The sequence below is a fragment of the Anguilla rostrata genome, chromosome 4, assembly GCF_018555375.3.
Source record: "Anguilla rostrata isolate EN2019 chromosome 4, ASM1855537v3, whole genome shotgun sequence".
Taxonomy (NCBI): domain Eukaryota; kingdom Metazoa; phylum Chordata; class Actinopteri; order Anguilliformes; family Anguillidae; genus Anguilla; species Anguilla rostrata.
In genome coordinates this window covers 41,606,551-41,633,554 of record NC_057936.1, presented here as the reverse complement: position 1 = coordinate 41,633,554, position 27,004 = coordinate 41,606,551, and the positions used below count along the sequence as shown (strand labels likewise).

General features: G+C 40.5%; 1 protein-coding gene across 3 annotated transcripts in view; it reads right to left on the bottom strand.

The window, feature by feature from the left end:
* Positions 1–3,627: 3,627 nt before the first annotated feature.
* chrnd (cholinergic receptor, nicotinic, delta (muscle)) overlaps positions 3,628–27,004 on the bottom strand; it is a 35,993-nt gene continuing 12,616 nt past the window's right edge. For all 3 annotated transcript variants that reach the window (XM_064332686.1, XM_064332685.1, XM_064332687.1), the window contains 6 exons: positions 16,674–16,874; positions 16,283–16,394; positions 11,350–11,464; positions 9,588–9,801; positions 8,882–9,000; positions 3,628–4,046 (listed from right to left, as the gene is read on the bottom strand). In XM_064332686.1, the coding sequence (XP_064188756.1) occupies positions 3,861–4,046; positions 8,882–9,000; positions 9,588–9,801; positions 11,350–11,464; positions 16,283–16,394; positions 16,674–16,874 (947 nt within the window). In that variant the 3' untranslated portion in view covers positions 3,628–3,860. The remainder of the gene's footprint in view (positions 4,047–8,881; positions 9,001–9,587; positions 9,802–11,349; positions 11,465–16,282; positions 16,395–16,673; positions 16,875–27,004) is intronic.

Sequence of the window (27,004 nt, the reverse complement as noted above, 5' to 3'; positions counted from 1 at the left end):
ATGAATTTAAAACGCATATTTCTCCAAAAATACAGAACGGACATATTTAATACTTTGCTCATTGTGTTTCTTCAATGCCTCTTGTGCAAATAGCACATACAACCGAGAAAGTGTGAAAATCACCATGGTACTCCTTTAATATGGCAATTCCAAAAAGGTCCACATAAAGCTCAGGTACTTATGATCTCTTTCAAGCTCTAAGAAATCCTGCCGATAAGGGCCAACATTGTCTTTGTTTCTGTAATAATTAGGGGAGGTGGCTCTGCAGATTTATATATTTTCTTAGCAAACTAATGATGGTAGAAGTTGTCCTGTTAATGGAAATTTTGTTATTGTTTTTGAGAGACCATCAGAAAAAGATCACAGCAAACAATGATGAATGGTGAATGATGATGTATGGATTCATAGTGCAATAAATGCTGAATATGTGTGGACTCATGGAAAAGTGGATGATAATGAGCAGATCTTGACCACAGCAGATACTGAATATGTGTGACTATGTGTTAGTCTAGAAGTATCATGGGAGGTAAATAGTTGATTGTCCTCGGTGAACTACAGATGATGCTGATACAGGTGTATAGAAGACTTGCCTGGGGGCTGGGCAAAACTACTGGAAACATATCTGGCTTTCCTTAGGTACAACTGAGTCAGTGGAAATATTTCTGGCTTTCAGCAGGGTCAGCTGATCTGAAGTCAGTGTAAACACATCTATTGTGTTTTGAAAAGGGAAACCCCATAGACTACATTAAATATCCTCATGTGAAAGTGCTTGCGTACATTCAACATGTTATTTTGCTGTTAGTAGCATACATCTTATAAAATCATAGACTATTTTGTACTGCATTGCAATTGTTTTATTTTTTTCTTTAATTTTGTGTAAATATGTATATAAATCCCTAATGTAGGAATACAAGTTAATTATTATGAATGGCTGCAAATGTGGTTATTTTGCCATTTTAAAAAGCCAGCGATTAGATACATGTTGCATTTATTAGATGTAATATGCATAGATTAAATACATTTAGCATTGTTGCCTCACAGCAAGAAGGACCTGAGTTCAAATCCCAGCCTGGGCCTTTTTGTGTGAAGTTTGCATGTTCTCCCTGTGTCCGTGTGGGTTTCCTCCACCAGTCCAAAGACATGCAGGTAGACTGATTGGACCCTCTGATAAGGAATTTCCCTCAATTGTAAAGAAAGAAAACAATTTCCTTAACCTTACAAAACAGCTAAAGTTATTAAACAGCTGAAAGGGAATGAATGTCAGCAGATACTGTAGCTGTAAAATGAACTTCTCAACTGCTATGTTAATTCAATCCATTCTTATTCAGTAATATAAAGTCACCACCTGGCAGAGAACCATTTGTAATGCACTGACTTTTAGCTAAAACTATTGACCTGGCTTCAGAAATAAATAACTCCCTAACTAATCTATGCCAATAGCCTTTGGAGGTCAGGATTTAGCACATCAACAAAATTTGTTTTGTAACAGACTCCCCCCCCGTGTCTTTGTGTTTCACAAATGATAAAAAATTGATAATTTTCCAAATAATAAAAATGCATTCAAATAATGTTTGTCAAAAACATCCCCCCAAACCCAAAACAAACAAATCAATAAATACTAATTAAAAGTTAAACAACACAACTGAATTAATAAAACAGAGACCATGTTTTAAACTCCAGAGTGTCACAGTCATCCTAGCATAAGCAGAAGCTTTCCATGTAGGCCAACTATGGCTGCCATATACTATGTAATGTAGTGCTTTTATTCCTTAAATTATATTATGTTCAAATGGAACTCAACTGTTAAGCAGTCAATAAAATATATAAAGTTAAATTGATTACTAAGAGTAGTTTTAAAAGTGTAGAATAGTTTCATGTTTAGAAATGTGAAGGAGGTATGTAAGTGGACTATTGTAATTATGTAAGTCCTGGGTTACAGGCTTGTGCATGGCTCCCTCTTGTGTACAGATTTATGCAAGCCGAGAAGCCATTCTCACACAAAGTATACAGTGCCATGAAAAGTATTTTCTCCCTTCCTGATTTCCTCTGTTATTGCATGTTTGTCACACCGATTTCAGATCTTTTAACAAAATGTACAGTAATATGTGTTTGAGAACTTTTTCCATGAAATTAATTATATACTCAGCGTTTACTCAGTTTCCCTTTGTCTAATACTCTATTACATTTTGTCAAAAGATTTGATTCAACATGACAAATATCCCGGCCTAGGCCTTTCTGTGTGGAGTTTCCATGTTCTATGTCCGTGTGGGTTTCCTCTGGGTACTCTGGTTTCCTCCCACAGTCCAAATACATGCAGGTAGGCTAATTGGAGACTAAATTGCCCATTGGTGAGTGTGTGAGTGAATGGTGTGTGAATGGGATCAGCTCCAGCACCCCACTCAACCCTTCCCAGGATAAGCAGGTATTGATAATGGATGGATGGATGGGTAGCATTTCTTTGGAATACAACTTGTGTGAGCTAGGATAGTCAATATTCTCATTACTTATTTGTGTTATTTTGATATCAATACATTTAATGGCAATGACTTATAGACAGTGCTTTGTATTTGTGAGTAACTTGTCATTTTTGTATATTTGAAAATGTGTTTTTTCAGATTTCATTTCTTTTTGTACTGTGTTATGAGTAAGTTATAGTAGTAATGCATATAAATGTAGGCTATGGGAGCTATGCATACACATAAAAGCATCTAAACACATAGCTGAAAGAAACACATTGGCATGAATTCAGTAATTTTTCCTTTACCATGAATGACAAATAAATTAATGTGTATGTCATATGAAAGTGTTTTTAATGGACTATTGTATACAAAAATGGGAAATTGTGGTATTTAATTTCAGAGCTGTCTGTACTAACATTTATAGTCAATCTGTAGTCTCGTTAGTAAAGTAGCTAACATAAGCTTAATCAAAATGCCGCGGAACTGTCATACATATAAATGAGTTTCCCACAAAGATTATACAGATGCAAAGGCAATAGCTTAAATGTTTTATTTTTTGTTAGCTAGCAAGCTAGTGTAATGAGTTGAGGTTTGCTTGAGTCCAAGGTGAGATAAGTACCCACACCTGTCACTCCCATAGGGAAGCACGCTACCCAGTGAGTTATTAGTGAGCTACCGCAAAGTGTTGTTCTTTGAAACGTGTGCACTTCTATATATGTCAATTTCCATGCACATACAATGTTTTCATTGGTTGATGGACCTAAAAGCCCAAAGGGGAGACCTATTCTTTGAGGCCTGAAGCATTTGCGATGATGTAATCGGCAGGAAAAAGAAGAAGAAGGAAAAAAATTGGTAATTGGCAAGAGAAAGAAGAAGGAAAAAAAAGTTGTTTGTGAATTCTGTCTGTTGAAATTGTCAGAAGGTACAGAAATGAATGCTTTTAAGGGCAGAGAGTCAGTGGTAATTTTTGTAGGGAACCCTGAAAAGTGCCAAACTCCTGCGTTCTATAGGTATGGGGCATGTCACCCTTCCAAGGCATATACCTGCCAACCCAATTCCATTCCAGATAGTGTTTCGTTTTGCTTTTCCAATGGAAACTGAAAATAATGTTTCCCTTCAAACAGTTTATTGTGAAATGAACACAAAAGGAATGACAACCTCCAACCAATTCACATCCACTAAATGCTGGTCGGTTTAATATTTATTAATACTTAGGTATATTTAACTTAAGAATACAATGTAGAGTAGTAATGTGTAGTCTGGCCACATAACACACTGAGCTGTTCCAGGATGGCTAGGACCTCAGGAGCCATGGCTTTGAAACTCAAACAAACAAGATATTACATTTCAAAAAAGATCTATTTTCACACATAACACACCACCTCCTTGCTTCCAGCGAGATCAGTTAATGAAGCGTTTATTCTCCTCCACATAGTTATAGGGATCTCCTTCGAAGGGCAGCAGGGGTGGATGATTATATATGCCCATTAGGAATATGACAATGGTGCCCACTGTCATAACTGGCGTTATTAGGAAGAGGCAGAGGCGGTCAACTGTCCTGGCGATGCCACTCCAGTTGTCCTTTTCCTGTGAGAGGGTTTTGGATTAAGAGGGAGGCTGGTTATTTTAAACCAAACATTTTTTTACTTAAAGGAATATCTGTGATTTGCTAACACGTCTTAGGTCACCTGAAAATGACCAGTATCCTGGTTAGATGGAAACCGTGTGCTAAGTGCAGAGACAATATGACTAGCAAAGTGTTGAAAATGCCATGCATCTGTGTTTACTTCCTATTATTAATGTTTAAACTCAGCTACATATTGAATAATTAATTAATCAATATAATGCTGGCTGATGGAACATCAAGGACCAAGATGGAAATAAGTCCAGGACTTTTTTGTGTTATCCTTGACAATTTCTTCACATGCAAGTCTTTTGATACATGTGTTTTAATTTTGTCAAATAAACTAAACTAAATTAAACTAAACTAAACTAAATTCTTTGTTGGTATAACCTTGGGCTTTGGGTGGCATATGGTATAAGATTGAAAACATCAGGGCTACTCAACACTGATCTAGGAGGGTTACAGTGCCTGCAGGGCTACTAAACTCAGATCTAGGATGGTTACAGTGCCTACAGGGCTACTCAGCTGTGATCTAGGATGGTTATAGTGCCTACAGGGCTACTAAACTCAGATCTAGGATGGTTACAGTGCCTACAGGGCTACTCAGCTGTGATCTAGGATGGTTATAGTGCCTACAGGGCTACTAAACTCAGATCTAGGATGGTTACAGTGCCTACAGGGCTACTCAGCTGTGATCTAGGATGGTTATAGTGCCTACAGGGCTACTGAACTCTGATCTAGGAGGGTTACAGTGCCTGCAGGGCTACTCAGCTCAGATCTAGGAGGGTTACAGTGCCTACAGGGCTACTGAACTCTGATCTAGGAGGGTTACAGTGCCTGCAGGGCTACTCAACTCAGATCTATGAGGGTTAAAGTGCCTACCCTCTTTGATTTTACCCCATATTTAATTATTCATGCATTTGGCATACCCAATTTCAATCTTAAAGCTATCCCAATGAGTACAGTTGAGGCTAAAGACATCCAAACTCTATTTTTCATGACTCCACATATTTCACGTTACCATACATTTCCTGTGTTACGTCAATTAGGGAACCTACTTTATTTACATAAGAGGTCATTTCAAAGTAATAGCTAAGAGACTTATTTCAGAGATTTATTTCAACTTTTATGTACTATATCAGATTTTGGGGTTCAGTTGACCCTTTCGGACTAAAGTTCGCTCAGTCCTGAGAGTTTATTTGTGCCTCCTTCCTGAATGATGCAGTGTCTGCGTGGTCCCAAGATTTTTATATTTGCATACAATTGTTTGTATAGATGCTCATGGTACCAGTTGCTTGAAAACTGACTTGAGGAACCAGACTTATTTTCTGAGGTCTTGGATTTTCCCATGGCATCAAGGGCAAAAATGCAGTAGCTCTAAAGTTATGTACATATATACATACATAAATACAGACACATGTGCCAGTTAACTCCTAATTAACTCATAATTATGACAATTGGCCAATCAGAAGCTTCTAAAAAGTAATTACATCAATTTTTGGAATCTTCCAGACTATTTAACCTCTTACCACACACCCCCTAGTGGTTGGCATGCCGGCGTGCCTAAATTGTTCAACTCAGACATTCATTGCACCTGCAACCAATGTATGAGTTGAAAACAGAAACGCTCTGTTTTAGTTTCATTAGTAGATGATACACTACAGTGGAATTTCCCAGCGCCACCATTGTCGCGCTGGGCGTTCATTTAACAAGCACCCCCTGCAATCTCATCTGCAACTACACCCATGACATAATTGACAATATTGTCTATCTGGGCATTCATAAAAATATTCTTTCACCACTCAAAAATCATATTCCGTCATAGTAACCCAAGATAAACCCAACAATAGCCTAAGATATGCCAATACAGCAGTGAAAACGCTGCTCACTGAATAACGAAATAAACAAGAGAAAGTTTACAAAAATTATACCATGTCATTCTAAAGTCAATATCTGTGACTAAATATTGAATAAATATACAACATTACCATTGGTTTCACGCATAGAGATGTCCCTTTTGAGACTGAGTGGTCATATTATATTGTCTTAGACAATCCGTTTGTGAAATATATGCGCATTTGTGATGCCTGGGTACCTTCGAAAATAACTGCGTAATACCACACGTGTTGTTTCAATTCATTTATTCAGTAGGTGAGAGTATAAGCTTTCTAACGATGTATAACAAGTGTACTTTTGTTTTTGGAATAGCGTTTTATAGCTCAGTGTAACCAAAAGTTTCTCATCATTGCATTCAATTATGCATTCACTCTATGGTAGCAGTAAAAGACACTGCACCTGACGAAATGCTATTGTGGTAGGGTGGGCGTGGTTTTGCGTAGGCTGCAGAGAGAGAGTGGGCGGGGCGGCTCTCGGAACTCTGCGCCACGGCTGTTGGGGATTATTAATCAGCACTGATGGTTAATTGTTTGATTGATGGACAATGTGCTGATTACCTCGACAGTGAGCCTGGACGCTTAAAAGTGGGTCGACAGAGAGAGGAAGGAGGAACGGAAGAAGAGCTGACGGACAGTCAGCCGGGAATTGTGTACTGTGTCTTGTGTGTTGTAAATTGTAAATTGCGAACAGAAAGCTGCGTGGCGGCCGTAAAATAAAAAAGACGCAGTCGCGTCCAAAGAAATCAACTCGTCTCTCTCATCTCTTAAACGAGCGGTGGCACTGAGTTGTCACAGCTATCAACGATTTTTCATAATTTATTGTAAAATACTATTATTATTGAGGACTTCTGAGCATAGCTAAGCCATATGTTTGCTAATAGACTTAGCTGACATCGTTTTCTGGAGTAAGACAGAAGCGGAGAGGAGTCATTCCTATGTTCCCAGGGTCCTATGTTCCCCAGATTTATATGGCACATAATGGGAACATGACAAAGGATCCTATGTTCCCAGGGTCCTATGTTCCCCAGCTTTACATATGTGCTCTCCCAGGGTCCTATGTTCCCAAGGTCCTATGTTCCCAGGGTCCTATGTTCCCCAGCTCTATATAGCACATAATGGGAACCTGAAAAAGGTGTTCCCCAGCTCTGTATTCGCTTAATATGACATGGGCTATTGTGGGAACTCATCAAAGGGGTTTTCTGTTCCCAAGCACTGCCGTATGGCTCTCAATATAATAGGCCTACACTTGAGGGAACTTATCAAATGGTTGGAGTCATGGAATCACCAAAGGTCATAGCTTAATGCTTCCTTAGGTGAAAACTAGCCTAGCATACATGTTTTTGAATCTAACTCTCACACTTCACATCTGTATTTTAACTGATATAAAAAAAACATGACATCATGACTTAAGTATCTAATCCAGTTTGTTTTTGCCTCTACGCTAGTTTATTTTTTCCACATTTATCTATAGTTGATTTTGAACACTTTTATCTATTTTTAGCTGTGACTGACATCTCACTGCTGAAATGTCCAAATACAAATGATATTGATATTGGCAGTGATATTGTTACAACAGAACAGTGGCATGCAGAGGGGCGCAGCCCCCAAAGAGAATATGAGATGTGCACTCGCAGAGTGCACGCTGATTTCTTTTTAAACAATTAATTAATTAATATCATACTCCAGTGGAACGGAAAGTGGAAAGTGGAAGTTAATTATTACACATTTATGTACTATACCACATTGGATGACAATGTTTTTGTATTATTTTTTTATCTGATAACAATGTTTCATCTTAAACCTTCATAATGGGCTCATCTATATGCTTTATAATAGACAAAAAGCATTTTATTCATTTTTGGAGAGATTTTGGATATGATTCTGGACCCCTAGATATTTTAGACCACTGTACTGATGGAAAGCTTGTAATTCCCACTTGAAAATGATGCAACAGTGAGTTTCTTGAGTCAAAACAGTTTATGTGTACTATATAAATGCAGTCCATGTGTAGTGAAATACATGAATATGTTGTGGCTTACAGCAATGCATAATTTAGACATTTTGGATAGATTTGGAGACGCTGGGTACACTGCTTAGTTTTTGCTTCAAAGATCTTTAGTAGTTCTACACATCCACCTTTAGATTTTATGAACTTGTGGTCAAGGAGTTTTTGATCCAGGACATGTAATAACCTGCTGTATAATATGCAGATTGCAAACTAAAAAAGAGCAAATTCATTTTTGATTTTTTGCAGAGACAATTGCATTTGTGGCACTTTATTTCTTCCAAAATTATGAATGTAAACTAATTTAAGCCATTTTCCAAGTCTTTGTGGTGTTCACATCTGGAGTTATAATGCTTTAAATAGGGTACCCCCTAAATGGGCAAGGATTGGCCAGATGTGGAATGTGCGCTAAGGGATTAAAGAGGCAGTCAACTTGGTGTATGTAAACTTTTGACCCACTGGAATTATGATATAGTGAATTAAAGCTGAAATAAATCTGTCTCTAATCGATTGCTTTAAAATGACCTCTGATGTGAACAAAATAGATGCCCCAATGGACAAAAATAAATGTACGGTAAAATGAAATGTGCAGAGTTTGAAAAACTGAGTTTGAATATCTTTAGCCTAGGTGTATGTAAACTTTTTTGCCTCAACTGTAGCCATGCCTTAGTGACTGGATTTGAGTAGCCTGTATTAGTGAACGGGTAGTAGAGCAGACCTGCCTTAATGGCCTACGCCTAGGTCTGCATTAATGAATGGGGATTTCTCATGATTAGTCTCTGTGAAAGGGGATGAGTAGTTTCACCTTTGTGAGTAGGTGGTGCAGTAGCCCACAATCATGAAGTAGCTGTCAGGGAAAGCGGGTGTGTGTTTGCTCTCCACTGGCCGAGTCTCTTACCTCGCTATAGTCATTTTTGTCACGCATGTGTTTCACAATGTAATTAGCCCCTTCCACAGCAGGCTTCATTTCCGCATACAGCTGCTCAGTGGCCTCTCCATCATTACTGGTCGTGTTCACTGGAATAAACCAAATATGAAAAAAGTGATTACATTGTCAAAACCAAGTCCCAGATATACTATACAAACAGTGTATTGCCGAGGCTAACTTTTCGAGATGGGCTTCTATAGTAGTATGCTAAAAACCCGACAGAAGAATAGCTGCAATATGAATACGTGATCAAACAATTAACATTAAAGGTTACAGTGCAGATTCACCGCTTTTATTACAGGGTATTATATATTTTTGTTTTCTCATTGAAGAAATTACACTTTTTATACATATCCCCCTCCTCCCCATTTCAGAGCACCAAAATATTTGGGACAAATGGATTCACAGTTGTTTCTGATTAATGTTTCTAGTTAATGTTAGAACAACTTGTAACACAGAAAGCCCTGGAACAGTGAATGAGGTGAGAAAATTTAATCACAGCCCAAGATGAAGCTAATGAATCAGCAAAAGTTGCATAATCAGTGGATTGGGAGAATAAAAATAATACAGTTGCTAGCCCAGTTACAGCATCCTGGGAGCCTGCAGTGGGGGTTTGAGAGTGTGTGAGACTTATCTGCAGTGGGCAGGGTTTGAGTACATGCTCTCTGTTACTGACCTGCAGCGGGTGTGGTCCGGGTGGCAAGCCCATGCCTCTCAGACTGCTTCTCAAACATCAGCTCGCTACGGGCCTTGATGGTGTAGTACTCCTCTGCCTTGGCGATGTACCCCAGGGAGCTAGAGCGACGGGGGAGGGCCATCCCCTCCCACGTGGGCTCACTTTCCATTGGGCGAGACATGTGCAGGATGCGGGGCAGCCTCTCCAGAAAGAACTGCACCCAGTCATTTAATTTATGTTAGAAAAAAGAACAAAATAAAAAGAATATATAGACATGATTAGCAATTAATAGTTTAAAACCTGCTCCTTGTAAGTTTGTAGTTGTTAAGGAAAATACATTTTAGCAGTGCTCTGAACAACAAATAACAAATGTAATCTCTGTGTATGCGTGTGTACCTGTAAAACCTAAGTTGCTTTACTTTATGTTCTGTACTGTATATTGTTACCTCACGATAGCACAGCAGTTAATGCAGTAATTTTCTGATGTTTACAACAGCCAACATTGTTCTCAAATGCAGGTTAATGTTATCCTAATATAGCTAACATCCTAGACATGGTAGCTTCAACCTGACAGAGTGGTTATGTAAACAACCATTCTTGTGAATATGCAATGTTAATGGTATTTTAAATTTAACTGATACCATGTACAGTATATGTGTCCGTGCAAGCACAAAAGAAACCTTCTTATTAATCGCTTATATACAGCCAGTTATTAGCCTGAAAATGGCCCCACAAAGATTTATATTGCATAGGCATAATCAGTTATGGGGGAAAGGCAATTTATTACAGACCAGCGTTGCTGCTATGATAATATTGTCATGTTGCAACATTAATGGCCAGTATCGGTTAGATGCTATTTGTTGTAATTTAATTCCTTCTTTGCCAAGCAAAAGGGCACTTCTTGGCTGCCTATTGTTATTAAAATTCAAACACACTTGTAATTTACTTGCATCTTTCATGTTCACATAATATAATTCTAATTATTGTAAATAGTAAAATATTGTAAAGATTATAATGATTGTGTTCAACTCTTGTGTTTTATAGAACCGTGTGCATTAGGAGAGAATAAAGAGCACATGGACACCTGTGTTTGTATTCTTGCCGAATGCCCAGGGGTGATCACAACTATCCTGAACCACACCATATAGCATCAAAATCTTTAATAGTATGATTTGGGTGAACATACTGCAGTGGTGGGGGGACCATTTCTCAATAATCTGTCCTTCAGATCCATTGGCCAGCTCTTGTGGACTGCCCTCTTCAATTTCAAACACTAATTTTAGATCAGGTTCAAGTCAGGAAACTGGAATGGCCATAATTTTGGTCAGCTAAACATTTCTTATTAATATTGAGGCATGCTTGGGATCATTATCTTGCAGAAAGATCTATTTCTAGCCAAGTTTGAGCTTCCTAGCTGGGGGATACCCGATTTCAAAATACCACTGGTGTGCATGGCCAAAAAAGCTACATCAGACGATAACACATGGTTCCAATCAAAGTTCAGCTTTTGAACTTCATCTGTAACTGGGTGTTATGGACAGATGAGACCAGGATTGAGCATTTAGTGTGAAGGATTGGGCCTTCTATAGCCCAGAGCCCAGAGATTCTAACTAACCAAGCTCACCCCTGCAGCTTCAGCAGTTTGACACATGCAGGGTACAAGGTATTTTATCTACAGTTTCCTATTATAGCTGCAGGGTGAACTAATGACTTGACTTCAAAGACATTCCCATGGTGAGCCCTGAATTTTGGCAATGAATACCTCTTTAGTCCATTCTGACATCAGGTGGGTGCTGGGCGTTCGGAAATGGAGATTGAGCACAATGACGCAGTTCAGGACCACAATTGTGACCAGAACCATAATGAACATGAGGTACCTGTGTGAGGAACAAAAGTGAGGTTCTCAGTACATGTAAATGTTAAAGAACTGCACACAGTACATATGTACACAGCACACCTATTCTCCATGTGCACTTCATGAGCTAAGGACCACACCATCAACTGAATGCAAAAAAGTGTTAATTGAGCGGGTGTTTTAAATTAAAGGTAAAAAATTGTAGATAGATAAGATATGAATGAGAAGTCTGCGGTGAAGACTCCTGCCAAAGCTCCTGGGCTTGGTGAAAAGAGAGAGAGAGAGAGAGGAGGGGGGGCATGTAAAACAAGAACAAAGGAAAACAAACAATATTGTAATATCTTCGGTTTCGTATATCTTGTTTTAATAACTGAGACTGAGATGGAGATCAGCGCGGATGCAGATTTTCTGGATCGCTAGCTGATGAAAACAATGCAGGGCACGTGCAAAACAACAGGGAAGCGCTGTGCTTAAACACCCAATAGGGGGAGTTAATCGATTACTAAGCAGGAATAATGCCAATACATTACAGATAGGGTGGGCCGGAAGGTTTCTTATAGAAAAAAAGCAGAAGGCTTGTGTTAGATGTGTGGTCCTGAACCTCAGCTACCGCAAACTACTGCACTATTATTTCGCCAAAATAGTATGTGAGCATTTTTTTTTTAATGTCCAAAACCACAGTATTCATCAATTAGTATGCGAAAAATTCCCTGATATCATCTGGTGAAATATTATAGTATGCAAACACCAGAAACTACAATGGTATGAATATCACACGATACATTGAGATATTTCATAACCGAAGCAACCAGACATCAACAAATATTGGCAGAGGGCAGTTCAAGCCAAAGCAAAGATGTGAACAAATGAATTGCCTTTCTATGGAGTTACTTTTGTGTCTTTATTATGCAATCAAACAGAATAGATTTGACAGCAAAATTTTCACACTGCAATCAAAAAATAGATTTGAGAGCAAAACTATCGACACTGCAATCAAAAAATGTTTTATTGCAAGTAAAATAAATTTGTGATAAAAAATGTATTAATGCGAATCCAAAAGTTTTGTTTGCGAATCCAAAAGTTTCTGTTGAAGAGCTGACATGTGAAAGCATGGGAGACTAACTTTGATGACCTAGCAAGCCAGCTATCTATAAAGGAACAAAAAAGCAACAAGGTATGTAATTGTCAGTTATATCTGTAGCATCCAAAACTTAATGCCAATGCCAATTAAATAGTTGAAGTTGTTTGAAGATACAGTTAGACACTGAAACAATTTCTGCTCATATAATCCCTGTAAGATACATGATATTTATACTAAAATATCAAGTTTCCCACAGAAATTTCTGAAACTGTGGTGGGTGAACTCTAAACCCTCTAAACATTCAAATCAAATCAAAATCAAATCAAATCAAATCAAGTTTTATTGTCACATACACAATCATACACTATACAATGTATAGTGAAATTCTTCGGTGCCTAGCTCCAGAACGAAGCAAACAATTAGATAAATACAATATAATAAAGGTGAATCTAACAATAGAATAGAAAATGAATCTAGCAGTTAGATAAAATAGAATAAAGTAAAATAGAAAGCTGGGGTGGTAAAAGTCCAAATCCAAATCCTGAGACGCCTATGAAATCTCTTGGAGCAGGACACTCGCATGCTGTGGATTGGAAATGTTAGAGATGGAGAAGAGATACAAGATGTCTGCTGTTGTAGAGAGCATGATCAACTCCATAACTCGCTATCTCCCTGTTTTGTTTTCTAGGATAAAATGATTAAGTGCAGGATCTGAATAATTTGGATATTTTATATTTCAACCACTATAATGACGTGTGTGTATCTAGTCTGAGGTTTGTGAGTGGCAGTCGTGACAGCAAGGCCCGGATCTAGCACTACCAACAACATGAGTGGAAGACCATGCGTGGGGGAACAGACTGGACCTTTACCCTCACCCTGGACATATTATAAAATAAAATGTTTTGTTGAATGCAATTGGTTGCCTTGTATATTCTGTGCTATTTACCAAACTTCTTTCTTGGCTTAAATTGAGCAGTTGCTGGCATGATTGATATTTAGATTAGATTCAACTTTATTGTCATTGCACAAAGTACAAGTACTGAGACAACGAAATGCAGTTTAGCATCTAACCAGAAGTGCAAAAGAAGCAGTAAAGTGCTGTGCAGTGTAATGTACATATGTATAATATATAAATAGAATAAACAGTAAGGGTAGGTACAAATGTGCTAAAATACGCTAAGATATATAGTGTGAACACTAGTATGGACAGTATGAAATGTAAACGCTATGAAATGCAGAGTAACAGCTCGAGGTATGATAAGAATACGATGTACACTATAGATCAGATATAAACACTATAGACAGTAGTACAAATATGAATACACTACTGTCTATAGTGTCTATATCTGATCTATAGTGTGTACATCGTATTCTTATCATACCTCGAGCTGTATATATATATATATATATATATATATATATACAGGGGTTAAATTGGGTAAATAACCTTTGGTAAATAAATAAATAGATAATTCTGACCTGCAGTTTTACAAATAGGCTAACTGACACTCCAGTCCATTTTTCGTATGCTCCAGTCTAACTCCCGCTAGCCAGTTACTCGCTCAACCAATCAAAAATCATAAGAAAAAAAACAGTCGTTTATATAGACAGGCACAGAAAGAAAGATATTGTTGATTGTCGCGGACGCGGTAGGTAGCTAATTTCATTAACATGTAATTTAATCTATGCAACATTTTAAAGAGAGATGAATAAACAGCCCCCACGAACGCCGGCTATTATTAACGGCAACTTTGGTTGCTTGAGCAAAATCAGCAGGTTGCTGGTCAGCAGCTAAACTAGGAATGAATATTTCCCACATACATAACATTTTATTCAGCAGCGACTGAAAATTGGTGGGGCGCAAAACTTTCCTTTAAACTAATCATTGATCTCAACCTGTTTTCAATAGTAATTTTTCCTTTATTATCAAGCGTGCCAACGATCGGACTAATCAAATGGCAAGTAGCCTAACACACAGCGTCTCCATACCGTGTTAGGGGAATTAAATCATAAATTCAGTCCGTTAAAAATCCGTTTTAATCACCAAGTAGGCCTAGTCTACACTTAAGGCCTAGGCTACTCACTAAAACTGCCTATTTGGGGAGAGCTGGCTATATATGATAGTATTTGAGTAGCCTATTTTGTGGTTTAATTGCATTGATACTCAAGAAAAATCAGAGGAAGATTCCGCCACTGCTTAGCGATTAAAACGGATTTTTCTAAATCGCATTTATCATTTAATCTCCCTAACACGATGCGAAGAAGCTGTGTCCCTTTCCAATTGATTAGTCAGATGTTTGCATGCTTGTTAATCACCGAAAATTAATTAAAACAGTTTGAGATCAATGATTAGTTTAAAGCAAAGTTTTGCTTTAAACTCACCAGTTTAAGAAAGATGGATAAAGGAGGAAGAAATGAGGACAAGAGGTGGATGACCGATTATTTTTGTGGGTAAAAAAAATTCTCAGCATTAATGACACTCAATAAACTTGAAATATATTATGTAAAAGCTTGCATCAATAGTATACATTATTTTTAAAACATTTTTTTCCTTAATTCGAATTATGTGCACAATACATTAAAGATACAACTATTTTGAGCTGAGACATTCAATGGTTTGTACCTTTTTTCCCCCTCCTCCCACCGGATCTCAGGGTCCACCCACCTCCCAAATCCCAATTTAACCCCTGTATGTATGTATATATATATATATATATATATATATATATATATATATATAATTTCTTTCCATTTACCTTAGTCACACCAACTAACTAGTTTTTATTATATTGGATAAGTACACTCAGCAGAATTAATGAATGAAATGTTGCCTGCATTTGTAGCAGACATTAGCTATAGTAACTAGCTGCCAGATTAAACCTTCCGCATGTTAGTGACTTTGTTAAATGAGAAAGGAATATGGGAACATATTTATGTGAGGCAGTACATCCTAAAAGCCATCATACGTTTCACTCACATACAAGTATGCTGTTGCTGAATGAGAATGTACATATAAGCTATGTATATATAGTAGTAGGGGAGATTCAGGGAATAATTAACAGTTTTCGTATTTGGCTCAATTCTGAAGATATAACAGGAGCCAGATGAATAATTTTTAATACAAACAACCTACATCGCTTGAATGTGATTAGATAACATGATGAAATTTCTCGGATGTACCATTACACTAAATTACATTTATTTTCCTGTGCATGTTCAAAACTACTGTTTACAGTTTGTGTGTTTTTAGAGCAATTTGCAATCCACATATGATTATGACCTACTTACTGCTGCCATATTATTGTAGCTGAGTTTGTGCTGAAAACAGAGATATGAAACACTTTGGAATCACTGCATATAAAGTTGATGAAATTTACACAAATGTCAGAGCATGGCACAATCACCAGTGTGCCTCATTTTACCCTTAGACCCCAGAGGGTTAAAGACGTGGTTAATGTGGCATGTGATTTGTCCATCATTTGTACTGTCATGTATTGTATTGTTAGTACAGTGGAGTGTATTATCTGTGTAAAAACTGTTTTGTGATGGAAAATGGATGACTGTAGAATAGATGATAAACTATTATCAAGTAGATTATGTAGATCTTAATTGAAAGTGTTATGATTTCAAACTCAGAAAATAATTTTCATAAACTGAATGACAACATAATTGTATATTGCTATATTAGCCTGATAAGGGGACATTATTGATTATTGGTCAGGACAGACTAATGCATGCATATGATTGGAGATCCCATACTTGACAATGAGAGGAATGGCCATGGAGGTTTCAGGCAGACGCTGTGAAATCAGCAGCAGGAAGACAGACTGAGCCAGAAGTACAGAGATGGAGAGGGTCATCTTTTCCCCACCTGCAGAGAACACACACACTCATGCTGACACACTGTCAAAGAAAGAACACAATCACACACAAACACATAATGATTTACATATTTGTGCAAGTGTGCATATATGTTTGTGTTTGCATGATATGACTGGATGTGTCCCACTCTGCAAACTATGCTGCTATCATGCTATTCTGCACTGCAGCAGTCACCAAACAGGTGCACATAAGAGTAAATGTGTAGACACCCAATATAGGAGCTGACTGCCCACTTAGCCCTTCTTTGGGGGTGCCCGTCTGGACTCACTGTCGGCTGGGAGGTAATACACAAGGGAGGCCATAAAGGAGATGAGCACACAGGGTATAATGATGTTGACGACATAGAAGAGGGGCTTGCGCTTGATGATGAGGTAGAAGGTGATGTCCTGATGCTTGTTGCTGTCCATTGGGATGTGCTTGTATATGTTTTTCCGGGCTGGCTTGTGAATGATCTCCCACTCCCCATTTTCTGTGACACAGCAAAGAAAGGCTTAAAATTAAAAGAAAATCAAGGGTGAGGGAGAAATTTTAACCTCCATCCTGAGCTGGACACCAAGGTAATTAAAGGGGTGACCTACTGTAGTCTCACATATCAAGCTCAGTTTTGAGCCTGATATAACATATCATTACGTAACATAATATAATAATGAGAAAAGGCCATTCAGCCCAACAATGCATGCCATTTTTCTAACTAAATTAGCTGTCTGATTACCTACAGATTAGACAGTATCTAACACTGTATCAAGCCTAGTCTTAAAAATCCCCAGAGTTTCTGCCTCTACTACATGACCTGGCAGGCTATTCCACACATTGACTACTCTCTGCTTGAAAAACATATTCCTAATGTCCGTATGAAATCTACCTTTTGTTCATTTCCATTCATGTCCCCTTGTTCTACTAACAGAACTCAGTGTAGAATAACCTGTAGAATCTCTTGTAGTTCACTTTTTGATTCCCTTTATGAATTTAAAAGCCTCAATCAAATAACCCCTGAGTTTCCTTTTACTGAGGTTGAAGAGGTTAAGCATCTTAAGTCTTTCCTCATAGCTTTTATCTTTCATACCAGGAATCAATTTTGTTGCCCTTCTTTGAACTTTTGCCAGAGCCTCTATATATTTCTTGTAGTATGGTCCCCAGAACTGCACACAATACTATAAGTGTGGTCTAACAAATGTATTGTATAAGGTAAGTATAATTTCCTTGGATTTATACTCAATACTTTTGGCTATATATCCCAGCATCGTTTTGGACTTTTTTTTTAACTTCTACAGCACAGTGCCTAGAACCAGGCTTTGATCAGCCATTACTCCCAAGTCTTTCAAACCGAGCACATTCCAATTTTGTTCCTCCCATAAAGTAATCCTGCCTAATGTTTTTATTTTCCACATGCAGAACTTTACATTTGGCTAGATTAAATGTAATTTTCCAGGTTTTTGCCTACCTCTGGATTTTATTTGAAACTTCTTAGATTACTTTAGTAGCTTCTCTTATCATTATCACAATACAGTTGGTACAATGGTAGAATAGCGACCGGGAGTGAGAGATTGGGAACCATCCAAGTCAACAGACGTGCTAATTCAATCACAACAGGACGGCCAATACACTACGGCCTAATTGATAGGTGTTACAAAACTGACTACATCCTTCGTATGTGTATGATCCTGATCAAAGCTTTGAAAACAAATTAGAAGCAGCCTCTGGAAAGGTTCGTGGTTCCAGCACTGATTTGTGGGACTCCACTTTTAACAGCTTCCTGCCCACATAATGTCCCTCCTACTACTACTCTTTGTGTTCTACCCTGTAGCCAGTTCTGAATCCACGCTGAAATATGTCCTCTAATTTCTACTGTCTTCATTTTACTAACAAGTCTCTCATGTGGTACCTTATCAAATACCTTTTGGAAATCTAAGTAGATAATATATGCTTTGTTATAATCAAAACACTTCCCTTATGAAAACCGTGCTGACTATCCCTTAGGACAGCGGCGTTTCTAGGATTCAAAGACATCAGGGGCTTAGCCCCAAGGGGAGTTTTAGTTTGGCGAATGCCCAATTATTATATTATTACACATCCGAACATTACTGCAGATTACAAAAAATAGTGACAGTGCTATACTAATCTGGCTAGTATAGGGATATAATGTTGAATGAATGTAATAAGTAGGCCCAAACGGAATCTGCACCCGCAGAGCTCCGACGAGAACTCCGCAGAAATTCCGCGGAATTAGAATGCAAACCGTTAATTTTATGTTTTTCTGGTGCTACAGGCCAACGAGACGGCAGCATACGAGCGACAGTGACACACAAACACACACACACACACATGGGAGGGAGTGAGACAGGTTATCGTTACAGAGCCATCCTTTGAAAGGTAACGCACTGCTGTCACCGCAGATTTTAAACAAATAGAGATTCACTGCACCTACCATTACCTGTGGCTTTCCGCCGAACTCTCAATGGAACCACACTTTTAACAACATGTTGCTTTCTCAGCCTTCCTGGTCAAAGCTTCCCGACTGTAGAATTAGATTCCAGTGGTGGCAGGACTCGCGTGATCCAAACATTTCCAATAACTTGCAGAGAGTTGTAAAGTTCAAAAATCAAAATTTATTGAAAAAAGACAGATGAAATAATTTCCAAAATTTAAAACATCTTTATACCAAACGAAATACTCAGTTTCAATATTTTCTGTTGCCGTCTAGCCTTTCAAAATCATTTTCAAAAACACATTCACTGCGGTCAAAAAACGAACCTTGGTTCTATGAATAAAGGTCAACACGCCACTGTATGGGTCATCCTCGCCGAGAGGGTGAGCTACTAGGAGACTGAATAGCAAATTAACCACCACTACGGGGAGGACATGACGTCACGCAATAAGTATTGCTTCATGTCCGCCGCTCATTCTCTGTTCATGGAATTCCCCGAGTGACGATGCCGAGTGGCGTGTTGACCTTTATTCACAGAACCAAGGTTACCTACGTAACCATTCGTTCTATTTCATTTTGGTCAACACGCCTTTTGGTCAACACTCCTTCTTTGGAAGGAGCAAATGTAAAAATAACCACTGGGTGATAAAAACACCCTGAATCTCAAATTATATTCAAGGTTGCTCCGCTGCCCCAAGGACAGAGGAGGCAACTGATGTAGACAACGTCACATCCAGGCGATAAAACCTGGCACACGTGAGGGATGAAGCCCAGCCAGCTGCCGCACATATGTCAGATAGCAGGGAACCACGAAATAAAGCCCAAAAGGCAGCCACACTCCGAGTGGAGTGAGCCACCACACCTGTGGGAGGGGGCATACCAGCGCTGCTGTATGACATGGAAATTGCATCTACAATCTAGTGGGCCAAACGCTGTTTAGATATAAATAGATTATCAGTTTTTCTCACAGCCCTTATGCGGGAAACATAAGACCGCAGGGCCCAGACAGGGCACAGTGAGTGAAGTCTGGCCTCCTCAGGGGAGTCATGAGGGGGAGGATGAAAGACCTCCAAAACCAAAGGCCGAGAAACGTACGACCGCGAGAGGACCTTGGGCCGAAAAGCAGGATTAGGGAGCAGATAAGCAGAGCCACCGTCACCTAGCCGTAAACAGGAGGGGTGCACGGACAGTGCATGCAGCTCGCTCACATGCCTCGCAGAGGCAATGGCGAGCAGGAAAGCAGTTTTTAGGGAGAGGAGCTTCAGACTGAGACCGGCTAAGGGCTCAAAGGGCGGCTCAGTGAGGGCATTCAAACCACTTGTAAGTCCAAAGAGGGGAGCGAGGTTGACCTAGGTGGGCGAAGCCGTCTGGCTCCTCGGAGTAACTGGCTGGCCAGGGGGTGCGAACCCACCGTCAGGCCATCGATACGCTCATAGCAGTCAGAGATGGCAGCCAGGTAACCTCTCAGCGTAGACTCCGCCAACCCCTCTTCAAAGAGGGACTGAAGGAACGCTAAGACGACTGGAATGTTACAAAAGACCTGGTCAGACCCTTTTTCCCGGCACCAGCTGCTGAACCTGCCCCACTTCCTGGCATAAAGTGCCCTCGTAGAGGGTGCTTTTGATGCCTGAAGTGTCCCTAGCACCGCTGGATCTAGGTCCCGTAACGACCTCCGTCCAGGGGCCAAACATGCAGGCTGTAAATCCCCGGGTTCGGATGCCATAGCAGGCCCTGGGCCTGCGACAGCATATCCACCCTGGTCGGGAGATGCCATGGGGCACCCACCAGCAGCTCCCTCAAGTCCGCCATCCAGGACCGATGGGGCCAGTCGGGGGGAATCAGCAGAACTATTGCCCTTGACTCCCTGATCCTCGCCAGAACCACAGGCTGGAGAGGAAAAGGTGGAAAGGCATGAAGCCTGGTTCGCCAAAGCGTCCACACCCAGCGTCCCCACTGGCCCCACCATGGAGTACCATAGGGGGCAATGAGCATTCTCCAAGAACGCAAAAAGGTCCACCTGAGCCACCCCGAAGCGCGACCAAATGGCCTGCAGAATGTCCGGGTGCAGGTGCCATTCCCCTGGCCTGGGGCCCCCCTGGACAGCAGATCGGCTGCCACATTGGCCGTGCCTGGCAGGTGGACTGCCCTCACGGACACGCCTTGAGCGTGTGTCCAGAGCAGGAGTTGGCGTGCCTTGGCATGCAGGGTCGGAGACCGTACACCGCCCTGTCGGTTGATATAGGAGACAACGATGGAGCTGTCTGTTTGAATCAGGATCTGCCTGCCCCGGGCTGTTGGGAGGAAATGGGCCAGTGCCCGAAGCAGTGCCCTCCCCGCCCATGGGGGGCTCCACAACCCTTTCAGGGACTGACCCTCCCAGATGGCTCCCCAGCCGGTCTCGGAGGCATCCGTGGTGATAGTCACTCTTGAACACACTGGCCCCAAGGGAGCACCCTCCTGGAGGCCAGGGGTCGAGAGCCACCAGACCACCACCTTCAGGCACTCCTGAGTAACAGGAGTCTCCGCCCATCCTCGTGTGGGCTCCCTCCATGTGCCGCCAACCACCGCTGTAACGGGCGCACGTGCAGCAGCCCAAGTGGCACGATCTGGGCCGCTGCAGCCATCAGGCCGAGCAGCCTCCGACAATGCTTCACTGTCACCTGCCGCTCCACAGCAAACTGTGACAGGCTCTCCCGCAAAACACGTTGCCTCTCTGGAGTCAGAGAGACCCGCATGGACACAGAGTCCTAGAAAGACCCTCTGTCTGGAGGGGGATGAGGTGGCTCTTTTTTCTTTTTAGGGTCAGGCCCAGGCCAACTAAATGGGCCAGCAGGGACTCTGTGTCCCTTCCAGCCTGCTCTTCTGTTGGGGCACAGATCAACCAATCGTCTAGGTAATTCACAAAATGAATTGTCCAAGACAATATAGGCCTATGACCACTCAGTCTCAAAAGTAGAGAGGACAATTGAAAAATTTATTTCCGGAAATTAGCATAAGTATTGTGATTAAAATACCAGTTTAGCCTTAAATTAACGTATTGTGAACAGCAATCATACATATATGGAATATTAATGTGATATATTGGCTATGTTTGTGGCCTTTTAGCTCGCACTTTCCCAAAATTCCATCAATGATAATATCGGGACTCCGATGGCACCGAAAACCGATAGATTTCACTGAACATTCGACTATTTACATTTATGGGGTTCTGAACCAGTGACATCATAATAACTCTTACTGGTTGATTTTACGCGGTCATTTATGGCAGTTGGTTATTTCAGAATTCTAACTGATAGCCAGGTCAGTATTTTCACTGGACGCTTGATACATCCCGCTTTATAACTTCAAAGTCCCAAATCATTTGTGAATGGTTTAAATGGATTTTGAAAGTAGATTTGAGTGTGCTGTGAAGTTTAGGTAGCAAACAACAAGGCTGAATCCTTCTGACGTAACTTACATAGCGACTGTATGCTCAGATCCCCTGGTTTCACTCACTACGGTCAAGCGGAATCGATAAGGTTTCAGAAAATATATAACTTTTAAAGATTTAATTCAATGTTCTACTGGGACATTTGCTGTTTATTGAGGGTGTGACAGTAAAATTCTACTAGGGAGGGCAAAACGAAGCTTTAGAATGTCGCCAGCAGTGTATGCGCGTGAGCTTGACAATACATTTCTCACAGAAAAGGTCGTTTGTCGCCTTTTTTAGTTCATTACAGTGGTGATAGAAGTGACTAGAATTAAGTGGTACTGTGCTGTTAGCCTTTATTGATCGTCGTACAAGGTTAATGTGAAGTAGCAAGCACAATCTGACAGTACTAACCCATAAAAATGTACTTTGAATGGTACTTGGTCAATCGAACGGTAAATGTGAAAAACATTCGATTATAGTCAGTGGCACTGAAATTTTCTGTCACACCCTCAATAAACGGCACACTCAAATCCGTTAGCATGCTAATTTTGCTTTTGGAATAGCGTTTTATAGGTCAGCGCAACCGAAAATTTTCTTATCATCGTATTCACTCACGCATTCACTCTGTGGTAGCAGTAAAAGACGCTGCACCTAACGAAACGTAGTCCACAATTTTTTTGTAATTTCTTGGAAAATACTATTATTATTGAGGACTTTACTGCCAGGTTTTATCGCCTGGACGTGACGTTGTCTACATCAGTTGCCTCCTCTGTCCTCGGGGCAGCGGAGCAACCTTGAATATAATTTAAGATTCAGGGTGTTTTAATCACCCAGTGGTTATTTTTACATTTGCTCCTTCCGAAGAAGGGCATCTAAATAACGTGTTCATTACCCCACTACATCCCCCTCCTGAATGATTTGCTATACTGTTGACCCATACAGTGGCGTGTTGACCGAAATTAAATAGAACTGTATGCTCTCCCGCTTGCCCAAAGGGAGCCGCACCTGAATTAAAGGGGCGGTCAGCCACCAAACAGCACCTATCGCTCTACCTATCCACAATGCTATGTCATTCAAATAAAAAATAACAAAATAAATGATACTTAAATATCTTGACCACATTTACATTGTTACATAACCACAATAGCAAAAATCTATTTCGGCTCTTGTCGAGATGGCCCAGCGAACAGAAGATGGAATATCCACTTTTCCTCATGCAATGACGAAGCTGCAATGACACTGTGTATGTGTGTGTGTGTGTGTTTGTAAGAACCGCCTACTTTTTTTAGCGGTCCAATCAAATGCGAAGGATTTGATTTAAATCCCATTTGTAACGATGCCCCGCCCAAATATTCTGTTTCACTGTGAAATACAGAGTACAGATGCTCTAAGTTCCATAAGATCAAAGTTAGTGGTGCGATGTGAAAATATGTCAAAAATTTGATTTACTGCTGAAGAACTGAGGAGGCGCCATTTGTCAACACGAATAACTGCGAGGGATCGGGCAAATGAATTCTCCAATGACTTTTATGCGGACGGAGGAGTGTGGTAACAGCCTAGAATTGGCCAATCACAGTCAGATTTGTCAATTTCATGCCCTCGCCCTGTTACCACAGCAGCCAATAACTATTGCCACTGAGGGAAACACTGTATAGTATGTAAAATGTATTTTCAATGTATAGTGAATATCTGTCTTTCTCGTTTACTTTCAGTACAATCTAGGAATCAAACGTTGGATTCCTGCCTCTCCAAAACCCCATCTACAGCTGAGAGGAAGGAGTTTGTTCTGGACTTCACTAAGGCTCTCATTGAGGCAGATATTCCCCTGGAGAAATCTCCCAAGCTGGCTACTTTTTTGCAGAAATACTGCAAGCAAGGAGGATCTATTCCAGCTCCATCCCACCTATGATCTGACTACCTGCCGGAGCTGTTCCCTCAGTATGTGGAGGACATCCAGCGTGCAGTGAAGGAAAAAGCCGTCTACGTTATACTGGATGAGACAACAGATGCCTGTGGTCGCTGTGTCCTTGCCATACTTCTGCAACCTGTGGGCAGACCTCCTCTAGCTGCGGATCTTGTTTTCCTTGAGAGAGTTAACTTCAGCACTGTGTCTCAGGCAGTCATCGCTTGCCTTAACACTTACAACATCAACTTCAGCGATGTCTGGGCTTTTGGCCTCTTTCCCAATGCCAAACACATCACATGCCTGGCACATCTGCTCAACTTGGTGCTAGAGGTCATCCCTGACACCTTTGAGGACCTTAATTTGGTGTGTAGCCTTGTGAAGAGGGTGTTTTCTAAGGCCCCTCAGCGTCGCCTGGAGCTGCGGGCCTACATGCAGGCTCGAGGCTTGGCTCCTGTCATGCCAGTGTTTGCTGTCCCGACCAGATGGGACTCCTGGATTGATGCTGTGCGATACCTGAAGGAGAACTTTGACATTTTATATGACTTTATACCCACCTTACCACTGTCTTCCAAGGTTGTTCGGGACCTAAGAGCACTCCTAGAGGAAAAAATAAACGTGTTAAAAGCCCAGGCCATCTTCATTGTTGAGCGCACCACTGAGATCTTAGCCACCCTCACAAAACTGTAAGACACATCCAGACCGTCCTCTGCCACCATCCATGGAGAGTTGGACAACCTCTATATGTTGTTTGAGTATGGAAGCACTGCAGGTGCTGAAGACTGGCGTCCTGAGACTACAGAGCAGCTGAGGGTACTGGATGAGGAGGAGAGGGTTGCCTGCTCTCAGCTTTTCCAGCAGGTCATGGCTGAATGTTCTGAAAAGCTGCAGGCTGTAATGGAAAGGCATCCCTGCATGGAGCTCTTCAAATCTCTTCCAGTGTTTGATCCAGCAAAGGTGACTGGGCTTAGAAAGAACATTGACGACTATGTCCAGACCATACCTGCCCTTACCCAAGTGTCAGCTGAGGAATGGCACCGGTACATTCAGATGGACAAGAGTGACACTGTGGAGGTCAGTCCTGTGCAGTGGTGGGCCTTCAGGGAGGACAGGATGCCCACTCTTTCCCCGATAGCAGCTTTGTACCTCCGTGGATGTAGAGAGACTTTTCTCCCACTACACAATGCTGCTGACACAGTACAGATGGAGCCTGACTGAAAACAACATTAAGATGATGCTGATTGCCAAGTTCAACTGTAGACACCAAGACTAACCCACCACAAGTCAAAACTCATTCACTCCGTCACATCACTCACTGAGTCATTTGTTCTCTTACTGTACTCACTGTTGATTTGTTCACTTACTTTTGACTGAATGAATTTTGCAGGATATTTTGATATTTTGACTATCCAAAGAGTTTTTAACTTTTAAGCAGATGCATTATTTTAGAGCATCTGAGAAAGTTTTATGTTTGAGTGTCATGTTTATTTATCTATTTATTTAAGATTTATTTGGCAGGGACAGTACACATCAATCAACATTTTAGTTCACACTTCAATGTAAATGTGTCAGAGTTAGCCAAGAGGCTAATGTTTTCGCCTTTTATTTATGTATTTGTTTGTTTATGTGTTGAAGTGGTAATTGTTGGGAGATAATTAATGTTTAATGGTTTTGCAAATTAATTTTTGCTCTCTCTGCTCCACATTGAATCTTGCATTTTAGTGGCTATGTGTCCTACATTTCATACTGGTTGACTTTTCCAACAAATGTTTGCACTTTGTTTTGAACTGTTGGTGATGAAATAAAATCTCAAATTCAAAGGTTCTACTAAAGTCTATTAAATATTTATTTCAGCCTGCTTTTTGTGGTTTTAATGCATTGTGTGTGCTTATTTTTGCTATCTTAAATTAATATTGTCTATCACCTTGCAAGCAAAAAAAACTTTCCGCAGAATTCCGCAGATTTTTATTCTGGATCACTGCTGAAAACTGTAAAAAAAAATCCACAGATTCTGTTTGGGCTTGGTAATAAGTATGTATGTGGCTATATTGCAAAGCAGAATGAAGACAGCTAGATGTAGTTACATAGTTAATGTAACAGGTTATGTTACAGTAGAGAAACAGACTAACAGGGCAACATAGCTCAGGAGGTAAGAGCGGTTTTCTGGCAGTCGGAAGGTTGCTGGTTCGATCCCCCGCCCTGGGCGTGTCGAAGTGTCCCTGAGCAATACACCTAACCCCTAATTGCTCTGGTGAATGCGAGGCATCAACTGTAAAACGGTTTGGATAAAAGCAGTCCATTTACCATTTAACAGAGTAAATAGCTACGGGATTCAATATAACTGGCTATACAAACACAAGCAGTTACCAGAATATGTATAAGATATACTGTAATTAAATTAATAAACAAAATACTAGCCATAAATAGCTAGCTAACTACCTAGCTGCTTATCCAATGCAGCTGTGAGTTATGATATGTAATGGCTTTAAAAAAAAAATCTTTCATACTAGCATGTAAACTGGCAAGGCACTGGGCAGGCAAGCTAAAAAGAATACATAGCTAACAACGTTAGCTGGCTTAGCCAGCCAGTTACGTTAGCTAGCTAGCTAACATTAGCCGTACTAACGTTACTGAGCTGGCATCACATTTTTGCTGAAGTCTACCTGATCGGTATCTCATAACAGTTACACTTTTAAATCTGATTTTACCTCGCTAATAGCCTAATTTTAGTTAATCAAAATTGGCTGCATGTATAGCCAGTATCATCAACCCAGTGCTGCCCTGCACAAACCTGAAGCTAGCTGCTCTGCACTCTCCGGCTGAGCTGCTGACTGGCTGTCAACATCCGCTGTAATGTTA